Below are 12,811 nucleotides of genomic sequence, written 5' to 3'. Positions count from 1 at the left end.
AGAATGTAAAGATGTCCAAAGTAGGTTCATAATAATTTATCATTAATGCCAGAGGAGATAAGCTCACTGAAAAAAGCCAAATGTGGGTAACAAGGAACTATAGTCAGACTGTATGTTGAACATTAACATCTCTTCTGAGATGGAGGTTAACAGGGATCCAGGATTCAGGTAATTTATGACTTTTTTTATGACTGCATAAACATTATTTCAAGGCTACTATTACTGCTGTTTTTGAAGATTTATATTGAGAAGCCAGCTAACAATCACAACCAGATGGGACCCTGTTGTACTAGGTTGTGTCCCAACATATATTCTTGACAGTCCTTGCTTCCTCTACCTTTTAGTCTAAAAATCAAGAGTTTATTAGTGCATGACACGAACAAACAGCCTGGGCAATAAAATAATAAATACAGTGGGATGTGCACAGTTCATAGCTATCCAGTAGCAAAGATGTCAGAGGCCAGGTTACGAGCAGACTATGCTCTGTTGAGTGCTGGACCTTTTCAAGGGACAACCCACAGGCTGCTGGTGGCCTGCAAGACAAAGGAGTGGATGGAAAAAAGCAAAAGTTGTGTGAACTACCAGTTCTTCCTCTGCATCTGCTTCTGCCCTAAGCAACAGCTGTGAATTTCTTTTATCCATCATGTGCCCTTCAGAAGTTTGTTGAAGAAGACTGCTGTGCATGAGTTAGAAGACATAGGTGGGGAGCTGAAGGAGGACTGGGCAGTGAAGAACTGATGGATTTTCTTTTGAACTTTTCTCCTTGCAAGATGTAGCCCTGAAGAGAGGGTAAAAGGCTGTATACTATGTATATAGGCTTTATGCATGGTGTGCTGGGCATCCTCCTGCTTCTTTTCCCCAAGGCTATGTGACAGGCGCCTATGGAGCTGCTGGTTGTGCATGAGCAGATGCTTGCAGTGTTGCTGGATGAATGATTTGGACTTGAGGATGACCCCAAATTGTCCATGTAGCCATTTGCAGCACAGCTCTGGCAATGCAAGCAGTGGGCAATGGCAGCTGGCAGGCAGCAAGGTGAGGCGAAGTGGGAGATGAGGCAGGACGGATGCAAGAAGAGCTCTGTGGTCTGAAATAACCACTGCCACAAGCAGTCAGCAGCACAGGCTGCGCTGTCACGACATGGTGAGCAAACCAGGATTTGTGCTGACCATGTAATGCTTGTAATTTAGTACCCTCTGAGTGAGTCCTCCCACTAAAAACGGAATATGCTCTCCTCCTCCTTGCCTTGCACAGTTTCAACCAGCCGTTCTTGAGTAAGGCCTTAATATTCTGAACAAAATCAGTTAGAAAAATATTAGTCTCCAAACTCTGTGTTAGTTCTCACTCCTCCCACAAAGTGCCATTAACGTTCCTTACTATAACGGCCCTTCTGCAAACCATGCTCTGCGTCAACATGACCCGTAGCCAGAAGCGGCAAATCCATGGCCACCTTTGTTAGAAATACCCGCTCTCGCTTTTCCTAGCTGTAACCAAGTCCTGCAAGATCCCTGGCCTGCACCGTAGATGGCGGCGTGCAGTTACTTTCCTTGGTATACCTACGTGTTAGCTGGTTCCTTGACATTTGCTAGAAAACTACTTCACTCGGTAAACAGCAAAAAATGATAACATCTGAGACTATATTTAAACACTATTAATTTCGTCTCTGAAACAGGGGTATTTGTTAAGTGTTTGCTGTAAACTTTAGTATATCATAAATCCAGTTGTTTTTATAGGTCAGATCCCAGAAGAAATCTAAGCAGAGAGACCAAAATGCAGATAAGCAAAAGAAAATTTCCTCAGGCTGTTATACATAAGAATAATAAGTAATACTTAGAAGTAAAGTTATTAAGTCCCCAAACACATGACTACATTCAGTCTACGTGTATATTTTAAGCCAAATTCAAAAGCTAAATATTTTGAATCAACATTGCTGCTCTCCAAAATAACTAATGTGTTCACCAAAACATTTTGTGAGTCTGCTCTTAGTTCTTTAAAGATTTAGTCCTTTTTAGGTCCCGTACACCACAGAACATAGTCTGCACTTGTGCCATATTCAAAGACATCTTCCTAAATTACTCAGTTTTCATCTTGAATAGCAATCAAGCTTCGTAACTGTACCACAGTGATGCTCTAAATTGTGACGGGCGAAATGTGCTTGTGTTTTGTTTGGTTTGTTGGAAGGGACGGTAGTGCAGGACAGGGGACTACTATCCCCCCCATGCCCCGCCAGCATCCCCATGCTCCTTATGAGCGTTGCCAAGTGGAGAGCTCGGGGGACAGGTCTCATGAGACAGACAAACAGAGCAGCCAGGTTTGGAAGAGCTGTAGAGAGACCTTAATGGATCAGGTGAGTGGGCAAGTGAAGTGCAGTGCCTGCAAATACAATGTAATACAGTTCAGAGAGGCACATCCGGATTTCACTTTACAGGACTTGCATTTAACAGTATTATTTCAGGAAAGAAAGGGCACCTCAATGAAGACATCTGCTCAATGTTCAGCTTCTATCAAAAAAATTACAAACAAAATATTTTGGAAATAGTATTAGTGTGCCTGCTCTAGGGTTTGAGTTAAAGCCAGTCCCCAACTAATACTGATCCAAATGTTTCAAACTATTATATATTGGGCTCCCCAGATAAGACCGCCTTCCTGCTCCTAAATTTTGTTTGGGTAACTTTCAGGGCTGTAGACTTCTGACCAGAAATCCAGACTATATTTCCTCTGCACACACCCTGATCAACCGGGCGGCACGTACCTATCACAGCTGGTAGTGAAGCAGTTAGCGGTGGCCAGAGGCAGAGAGGACTTTAGATTAGGTGAACAGTGGGACGGATCTAGTATGGGATTGCATCATATCATGAGCAACAAGTTGCTGAGCACGACTTGCAGCAACTCTGGACCTACTCAAAACCGTGCCAGGGAACAGTTTAATTTAGCAGGTTTAGTGCTACAGCAGGATTAGTCTTTTAGGTCGAGAGGGTCTGTTATTAGTGAATTATTTGTATAGAACTTTGAAGAGTTAAAAGCAGACTACAAGTGCTAGAAATTACTATTTCCTAAATAATTAGTTCTCCCATATTTTTGTAAAGCATGAATCTTAAGGTTTAAGGCACTCCACAACCAGTCTATCTGAAGATTTCTCTTCACATTAGTTATTAGTTATTTACATGCTGTAGTTTCATAATTTCAAAAAATCACATACCTTTAAACTTAGGCACACTCTGTTAATACTTAGGCATGCTCTGTTAATTTAGGATTGGAACAGTGCCCTCACGTTTAGCAGTATTTATCTTGAAAAAAAAAAAAGCAGTGGTATGTATTCCCTATTTTTCTTTTTGAATGTTCAAATGTTCTTTTTCTTGGCAAGAGTGAAAAATAACAGTCGTCTTCATTCCCTGGTTAAAACACTTTCTTTCTACCCTCAGATATCATATTCTTGCATATCCTTTCACTTTTTAGACATTAATTCTCAGGGTTGTAAGGAAAGAAGTGCACATTCTGTTGCAGTGCAAAGCAGATCTAACTGATGCTATCTCCTCTGACCTTTCTGTAGCAGTATTCATTAATATGACTATAGCATGAAGTCTTCTGTTCAGGGGATTAGGGAATTGCATGGCAATAGCATATTGAGCTTTTCACCTCTTGCTGGTAGTGCTTAAAAATGGTTACAATATGAATATTGTTAGAAAATGTAGTTATTTTCTAGCAATAACTCATTCTTTCTCTGCAAGTTACTGAGAAGGAGCTACATGCCAAACTACTGCAGCTGATTAATGTTTTTCAGGTGAAAATGGTCAAAATGTCACCATGTTCAATCTTTTCTTTTGCTGTCAAAACATTTCCCCATATTCAGTGCTTTGAAAATAATTGTTAGAAATGTAACAAAATATTCTGTCTGCCATTTTTACATTTCTTTTTGACTTATTCTTTATGTTTTTTTGGCTCTTGCTGTACTAGCTGTTGGTGTAATTACATATCTTTTTTTTCAGAATTGAAAAATGTTGTGTGTAGAATTTGTTTCTGAATCTAACAGCACGGGAACTTCTGGTTTAAAAGCAAATTAAACACCTCTTCAGCAAACCTGGAGGAAAGATCGTATTGCTTGCCTACTGCAGAAAACAAAGCACTGAAGAAATGTCAGCATTTCTGTGAATTTCTATTCCACTTTGCTTGTTAGCCATACGACAGGTTATTTTTAGCATTGGCTGGAGTGAAGGACAGGTAATTGCATGTCCCATAAGAACACCCATTCCTATCTCTTCTAGACATCTGTCCTGGCTCTCCTGCTCTGAAGAAACAGCTGTATTTGCATCTGGCTGCTGAAGCAGAGAGCAGGTGGCACCGGGGTGACGGGGTGGAAGAGATGCATTCAGCGCACCCAGGTCACTGCATACAAGCAAATCTTTTCCTCTTCTGTGACATGGCCTCTGTAGAGCTCAAGTGTAAGACAAAAGCAACCTCCCAAAACACAGCTGGGGGGGCTGAGATAATATGTCCTTTGAACAGCGACAGATGCCTGGTGGCTTGAAGACAGCTTCTGCTCTTGATGCTGTATAAAGAGAATAGCGATTTCTGAAGTCTGCACCTAACTCCTCCACCTAATAAGCGCTATGGATTTCATGCAAGGGAACATCGGTGCAATGTATGTATACACATGTCTGTATAGTACTAACCTAACATCCTCCTACTTCAGTGAGCCCTGAAGCTTTTTAACATATATAATCTTATTTGCTTAGACAGCCATTAGGCTGAAATAACCCGACCTCTACATTTTTTCCCCCCAAACCATAACTGGCTTTCTCAAGACTACTTACATGAAAATACAAGTGATGTTGCTTTTAATATCTGGGCTATGTAACCTTCTCTCTCCAGGATGCCTGAGAGACTTCGGAAAATAAAGTAAGAATCCTGCCTGGGATGAAAAACCAATGCAGTGCTGGTCAAATCTCATCCTGAATTTCTTGCTAGTCAGAAATAAGCCATAAAATACATTGACTGTCAGAGACTGTGACTTCCAAACCAAAACAGTCTAGAATGATCCCTCCCTGCTAGATACGAAAGGATAAGAATAATACACTGAAAAAGAAAAAAGGCAAAAGAAAGAAGACAAGATGGACGTTTCCCCTTAGTTAAACCAACTAAAACACATTTTGTGTGTTTTACAGTTCCATATTAATTTGCTGAAGTAGGAAAAGGGACGGTGTGCAGCAGCCCTCTGGGGGGACCAGAGGCAGAGGAGAGACGGGAGAGCCGCCGTCTGCAGTGCGGGGCCCGGGGTGCATCCTGGCGCTGTGCTCCGCCCTGCTCCGGCGGCTCCCACTCGGAAAGGAAGGCGTGTGGCCTCGCAGGTGGTTCACCCTGCAAGGCAACTTCAGGAGAAGCTTTCTCAGCAAAGGGCCAAGAATAAGGATATCGTTTTAGAGACCAGTCCTACAGAGTTTTATTTAGAACAGTCCTCATATACTTATGTGCTACATGAAACAGTTCGCCTAGCTAAAGGGTTTGCAGTACAGGTTTGCAAACCCTTGCAGTTACATGGTAAATTTCCTTTTTTTAAGTAAATCTGCTTGCTCAAGATTATTTTCAGAAGCTGAAAACCAGATTTAGCCTTTATGTTCTTTGAAATCCAAGACAATATTTAATGAGGAGCAAGGGAGAAATTACCAGTATTGCTGGTTACATCATGAAAGATATGAGCTGAACCTATCATTTTTCTAGTCAAGATAAATGTGTGCAATTATTTATGTGTTTGGAAGATCCATTCGCTGTTTGAACTCATGCAGTCAGGCCCAGCTCCCAGAGTTTTACTAACTAACTTGGGCACTGCTGACCTGAAATGAAGATTGTCTTTCATGCCAAAGCTTCATGGTTCATTGCCTTTTTTTATACTCTAATCTAGAGGAACCCCAAAAGCACCATAGTAAAAACAGAAAAAACAAACAAACAAACAAAACCTAACCCAGAAGTGAAGGGTAGTATGAATATTAGCAGGAACTATGAACCTATTTAAGAAGATTTTAATGCCTATTTTTATAACCAATGAATTTGGAAGAAGTGAGATAATTACTGCAGACATGAGTGCAATGATTTCAGCAGTAATTTAAGAGAAATTGTTTGAATTTGCACTGGAGCAGATGAGTGCTATAATCCCCATGGGTCTGCTGTGGGGATAATGATACCTTAAACCTACCCGATAAACAATAATGTCTTAAACTATCCGTGACATTATCTTTCTTCAACACAGACGGTTCCATCTGAACATGAGGAAAAACTTTTTCACTGTGAGGGTGACAGAGCACTGGAACAGGTTGCCCAGAGAGGTTGTGGAGTCTCCTTCTCTGGAGATATTCAAAACCCACCTGGATGCAATCCTGTGCAATATGCTCTAGGTGACCCTGCTTGAGCAGGGGGGTTGGACTAGATGATCTCCAGAGGTCCCTTCCAACCTCAGCGATTCTCTGATTCTTTTCTGCTTGTTATATTACTAATCTCTCTTTTGCTAGTTTTAAGACCAACAGTAATCAGAGCAATAGCTATATGAGCTTTTAAATTAAAAGAAGTGTTTTTCTTTCAAATCAATGATGGCACATTATCTAAAAACCGGACAGCTTCAGCTAAGAATAAAAAATAAGCAAAGTCCCTGTAAGTACTTTGCAAGACCATTACCCAACAAAATGCATGCTATGTGAGGCTGTCCTAGCGATGTAGGACAAATGATGTACTCAAAGTGAGAATGAAGGATGTCACTTGCAGTCTAGATGACATATAATGCGCCTGATTTTTCCCTGAATTCTTAATTTTTTGTGGGTTTATTTTAAAAACATAATATAAATAGATGCAAACAAATCTGCCAACATCTCAATTTCTTTAAGTACTCTGTGCCACAGATACAACCTTCATGACAGGGGAGCAGAGCAAAGGTATTGTCTTTCTGGGTCAGAATGACCAAGTTCATCTACTCCAGAATCACACCACGCTGGGTGAACTGCACCCATCTTTCAGAGGAAGCAGAAAGTAAGCCCAAAGAAGTCACTTAGGACATCACCAGACCGTAGGAAACTGCCCAGGCATTTTGAAACTTTCAAGGTTCCCTGTGTATGGAAGATCAGTACTGAAATTTTCCTCTGATTTTTATTTGGAGCAAGTGAGATGAATCCACTCCAGTGAGTGAGATGCTGTTTATCTGCAGAAAAGTCAAGCAAACTCATACACGCATTAAAGCAAATAGGTAAGTTCTTGCCAGATTCTTCTTGCAGGGTGGGACAATTTGGGATTCAAACAGAGAGACAGCTAATTGTGCACATTTGATAGAGACACTGCACAGCTGCCATCAGGTCACACAAGAGGAGAGCAGAGAGTGGCCCTGCCTAAAGGGGGACACAAATGATAGACTTTTATTAATGATCCAAATGCTAGAGATGGTCCAAGCACAGCAGCACAGGAGAACAAAACCAGCTCATATTCATGCCAATGCTTATGGATCCCCCCTGCCCAGTTTCTGCATGAAGATCGCAGAGAAATACCTAAATATCTGGAATATCTAGCAGAATGATGATTTTTTTCAGACCTCTTTCTGTAAAGGCAGTGAATTAATTAGCAAAATTCTGCAACACATTTGCTTACATATTACTATGAAACATGGCTTTCCTGCCAATCCGATAGGATGCATCTGCTGCCTGTAGAATAGCCAGCTAAACATTGACCTTACTGGGCTCCTGATCCAAGTCTCATCTTGGTCAACAAAAAGATTTCTTTTGACCTTCTCAGAAGCTTCATTAAGATTTTAAAAGCCTTACATTTTAAAACATTCCTTGGAGGCTATGTTTGCATTAAAACTACAGAGACGTAAATGCAAAACTGTATTAATATTTAACATTGGACTGTAAAAACTAGTAACTCAGAGTCAGGAAAGCTGGTGCAAGTTTAATTCACATCATCATTTCAAAATGAAAATGCAGAAGAGGACAGAATATCACATCTTCACATTAGAAATCTATTTTCTTTAATACCTAATTTTGTAGTTTCTATACATATGCCTGCTAAATAGCCATGAAAAATGTTTTGCATTTATATAACTTTTTGATTTGCTTTTCCTGTCTGGTAGTATGGGTTATATTTAAAGATATCAAAACAGAAGAAAGGGGCAGAGAGAAAAAGATAATAGACTTGTAAAAAAAAAAAAAACCCAAACCAAAACAAAAAAAACAACACAAGTATTGTGCATGTGGACTTTATCTGGGTTTGGCCAGAAGTCTATGGTTTTGATAGATGGTTCTCAGTGTACAGAGTTTTACTGCTGGTACACAGCACACTTTGTTCCTTTTGTTTCACTAAACCTGCCAACTTTTAAAATTAGTGACACAGGCATTCGAAATGTTTGACAAGTTGTCAGACTCAGATATACATATTCATACCCTGGCAGTAAATGATGGGAGGAAGTTTAAGATGCAGTAAAAATAAATTCTTTAGTTCAGCCCAACTTCAATGTAACACAAGTTTCGTAAGCACTTCCACTGTTAAAGCAGGAGTGCCTCTTGGATAGCACCCAAGGGACACATCATTTAAAGAAGTTTCTTTGCTTGAACCAGAAGTCCAAATCTGCTCAGGTCATTTAAAATACTTTTTTCTCTAGCACAAATGAACAAGCAGTTCCTTTTGTGGTTTTCCTGATGCTTGCTGACTTGCTATTATTCTTCCAGCAGAAAAAGGATCAGACGTTCATACCAACAGATGTGTCGCTCCTCCTCAGCCCCACTCTCTCCCTCCCGGTTTGGAAAATAAAGGTGACAGGTCTGGTGTGTGTTGGAAAGGGGGTATAAATCATATATGCATATATTGCTGTATCTTTACACATAAAAAGTATCAAGAAAAGGAAACAAGTTAAAAACCAAAGAGTCCTAGTATTAAAAAACGTGCTATGCTTGTTTTTTTTTAACCCTTAAAGCGCCGAGCTACTTTAATGAACTGCTAATGCAATAAACTCCTCTGTTTTTGAGTGCGAAGACAGTGGGAAGGAAAGGGACGTATTCAGGCATGCCAGAATGGCAGACTCCCTCATGTCAGCTCTACTAATTTTGCACGCAGAACAAATACCTGCGTTTCCGCGGGGAAGACGCCTCCGCACGGCGTGCGCTGGGCCGGCCCGGCAGACGCGGCCAGGGCAAGGCTCCCCCGCGCTCCGCGCCCTGCAAACGCCGCGCGGAGCGGGCGCCGCCGCGGGCTGCCGGCGCAGGGCGCGGGGGCGCGGGGCTGAGGCGCGAACGACCGCCCAGAAGAAGCGGGGACGGGCAGGGGCGAGGGGCGGCGCGCGCCCCGGCGGGAGGCAGCGCGGCGGGCGGGCGGCGCGGCCGCAGGTGAGCGCGAGCGGCGCGGCGCGGAGCGGCGGGGGCCCGGCGGGGGGAGGCCCCGCGCCCGCGCCCGGCCCCCGGCCCCCAGCGGCGCCCGGGGCCGCCCCCGCCCGCCCGGCGGCGCGGCGCGGTGGGGCCAGGGCGGCGAGGGCGGGCGGGCGCCCCGGCGGCGGCGGCGATGTCGGGGCGGCGGCGGCGGCGGCTGCTGCTGCTGCTGCGCTGCCTCCTGCTGGGGCTGCTGGGCGGCGGCGGCGGCGGGCAGCCCGGCGGCGGCGAGTACTGCCACGGCTGGGTGGACGGGCAGGGCGGCTACCACGAGGGCTTCCAGTGCCCCGAGGGCTTCGACACGGCGGCCGCCACCATCTGCTGCGGCTCCTGCTCGCTGCGCTACTGCTGCGGCGCCGCCGAGGCTCGCCTGGAGCAGGGCGGCTGCACCAACGACCGGGAGCCGCCGGACGCGGGAGTCGCCGCCCGTGAGTGCCCGGCCCGCGCCCCGGCCGCGGGGGCGGCTGCGGGGCCGCGGGGCCCGGCGCGGCCCGGGAGGGGGGCAGGAGGCGGGCGCGGCTCCAGGTGCGCACCGGGAGGCGGCGCCGGGTTGCCGGGCGGCGGGACGTGGCGCCCGGGGCCGGGGCCGGGGCCGGGGCCGGGGCCGGGGCCGGGGCCGGGGCCGGGCGAGAGCGAGCGCCCCGGGGCAGCTCGTGGGCCCGCAGCTTCCCGAGCAAGAAGCGCCCCGACAGTCGGGTCCCTTCAGGCGGGAAGGAGCATTTGTATTTTAAGTTTGCATCGGCGGCTACTTTGCAGTGAAGCCCTTACTGCAAAGCCGACCCGTCTCTGTTCCACTCACTTTTTTTTCCCCAGAGGTGAGGCTGAGCCGCGGTGCTCTGCGGACGTAACTCCACAGTGCAAGGGGCCATCAGTCTGTCAAGCAAAAGAAGTCCAGCAGTGCACACGGAGAGTAGTTTTCAAAGTCACTCGCTCTGCATTTATTTTTCACCTTACAAATGGAAGCAGCAATATCTGAAGCATTGGAGTTAGCCTGCAGATTCAAGCAGTTACACTTGACAGTCCCAACAGTTTTGTGGTGTGTGCGGGGGAAGAGTTTGATTCTTGAGTGAAACCTAATAAGAATAAACTATAACCATGTGACAAACCAGACACAGTGTGGACAGTTTTTACCATTAGAAATTGTTAAAACTGTCAACAGAAAGAAATTTTAACTTGCACAAATAGGGCATATGCTTTAAATTAGGTCTAATGATGATGAACAGAAGCTCTATCTTCTGAAAAGCGCAGGATGTTAGTGGGAATCTGACAGTGATGTGGGTCTTCATATCCTCTATGGAGTTTATTTCTACATGATACAACTGTTATTTCCGTAGGCTAATATGCATGGTTTGTCTGTTCTTTTTCTTTACCAGAACCAATCTACGTTCCATTCCTCATTGTTGGATCAATATTTATTGCCTTCATTATCGTGGGCTCTTTGGTAGCTGTTTATTGTTGCACATGTTTAAGACCTAAACAACCATCGCAGCCAATACGGTTTTCTCTTCGGAGCTATCAGACCGAGACCCTGCCCATGATCCTGGCTTCGACGAGCTTCAGGACGCCGTCGAGACAGTCCAGTACCGCCACAAGTTCCAGCTCCGCCGGCAGTTCAGTTCGCAGGTTCTCCTTGGCCCGGGCAGAGCCGGGATGCCTGGTGGCATCCCCACCTCCGCCCTACACATCTGGCTGCTTCCAGGCAGCCCATTCTGCCCACCTGCCTCCGCCATCAGGCTTCCTGGTGTCGCCCCCATACTTCGGGTACCCTTTCCAGCCAGAGCCTGCCCTAGCTGGGAAAAGCTGCTCTGATTTTAGTCAGAGCTGAAAGGAGTTGTCACGAAATGGCGCCGCCGCAGGAAGTGCCAGGACTGCTCCTGGGTGCCTTTCGCACCGACATGCGCTGTGGTTGTGGGAGTCAGAACCCTCGAGTGGGTGAGTTGCCCTTGAAAAGTGCAAGATCTCATAGAATCAGCCTTGTATGAAGAAACATTTAGTTTATTTCCTGAACGTGGAATTACAATTACTATTCACAATTACAAATGAATATTAAAAGCTTAATTGCTTTAAAAGCTGACTATCTGATAGTTTGGTCTAGTTTGTGCAGGACATATTCAGAGACAGGTAGAAAAACTGTTCTGGCATAAAAGTATTCATTTCATAGTGTTATAAATGATATTTTAACCCTAAATGATATTAATTTAGTTAACAAAGTGGCTGCATTGCGCAGATCTAATCGTCAGAATAGCTCTGTAAAGCAGCAATATGACTGAGAAGTAAGACTTATTAAAATGAAGAGTTTGAGCATGCTAAAAACAGCTGACTGCTTCCCACACCCATGAGCAATGAAAATATGAGGAAGTGCATTACTATAGATATCCAAATATGTGGTTGTTTTAAATGCACATACTGTACCTGAAATTACACTTCATACTTGTATTGGTAAATTACTAGTAAGGTAGATAAAAATATTTTACTACTAATTAGGCTAGTTGAAAAAATGCAAATCCCAAGCAGCCAAATAATTATATATGAGAAAAGCAGAATGTATTCCATAATATCATTAATAACTTCTCAGCATAAAATTCTAAAAATGGCATTATATTAAAGCATTTTTCAGAAGGAAGTATTTATTGTTGGCTTTTTGCTCAGCAACCTTTATACAATAACTTGGACAAACTGATCTTAAAGTTCTATTTGTAAAATTAGCAATGTATAAAATGTAAAGACAAACTTGTAATTTAAAATGTATTTACAGCATTGACAGCACTAATTATTTAGTAGTCACTGAAAATTTTTATCAATAAACTGTGCAGTTGAAATGTTGTGTCATCTGTATGTCTCTGTACAGGAAGTGTTTGATGAGCAAGTTTTCATTTTGATGGTTTCACTATATTGTATTTTTTCTTTTAAAAATAGTTAATTTTGCTTTTATAAATGGCTTACATCTTCAACTGTGTACCTATGATGCTATGCAGATTCAAGATAATGTAAATTTCTGAATATATAGCTAGCTAATAGGTTAATGCCTTTTTATATGCAGCTGGAAACTTGATGTGGTCAAAACTACACTGATTAGTTAGGCATTTTAATTTATAACATTCCCTCATAGAAATACATTTTGTTTGCCCCTCTACATTTCCTTCATCCAAGCAATCCAACAAACCAAATGGAAGAAGAAAAAAAGGCATCTAAAACAAACATATGCTGCAAGCAAATGGAAAATACACAAGAAAAATGTACAGTCATTAAAGGGCCTCTATGTATACTTATTTTTGTGAAAAAAGTCATTCTATCAGAATCTGCTGTAGCAGAGGCTGAACTTTCCTATTTTATCAATCAGGCCCAAATTCCCTATGTGTAGGATCTGTTGAAATACATTACATACAATACATTGGTTCTTCCTCAAGAGTTGAGTATAATTATTT

At 43.6% G+C, this 12,811-nt stretch overlaps 1 protein-coding gene across 1 annotated transcript; it reads left to right on the top strand.

Moving 5' to 3' along the window:
• The first annotated feature begins 9,519 nt into the window (after positions 1-9,519).
• Positions 9,520-12,301, top strand: SHISA3 (shisa family member 3). Its single transcript, XM_067297164.1, has 2 exons — positions 9,520-9,814; positions 10,760-12,301. The coding sequence occupies exons 1-2, from the start codon at positions 9,520-9,522 to the stop codon at positions 11,209-11,211; spliced, it is 747 nt and encodes a 248-aa protein (XP_067153265.1). The 3' UTR covers positions 11,212-12,301.
• Positions 12,302-12,811: the final 510 nt, after the last annotated feature.

The sequence above is a fragment of the Apteryx mantelli genome, chromosome 5 (assembly GCF_036417845.1).
Source record: "Apteryx mantelli isolate bAptMan1 chromosome 5, bAptMan1.hap1, whole genome shotgun sequence".
Classification (NCBI taxonomy): Eukaryota; Metazoa; Chordata; class Aves; order Apterygiformes; family Apterygidae; genus Apteryx; species Apteryx mantelli.
Note: the sequence above shows the minus strand (reverse complement) of the source record. Positions and strands in the feature narration are given on the sequence as shown.

Coding starts and splice junctions, on each gene's coding strand:
- SHISA3 (XM_067297164.1), top strand. CDS start 9,520: ATGTCGGGGCGGCGGCGGCGGCGGCTGCTGCTGCTGCTGCGCTGCCTC. Junction 9,815..10,759: donor GGACGCGGGAGTCGCCGCCC/GTGAGTGCCCGG, acceptor TTTCTTTACCAG/AACCAATCTACGTTCCATTC.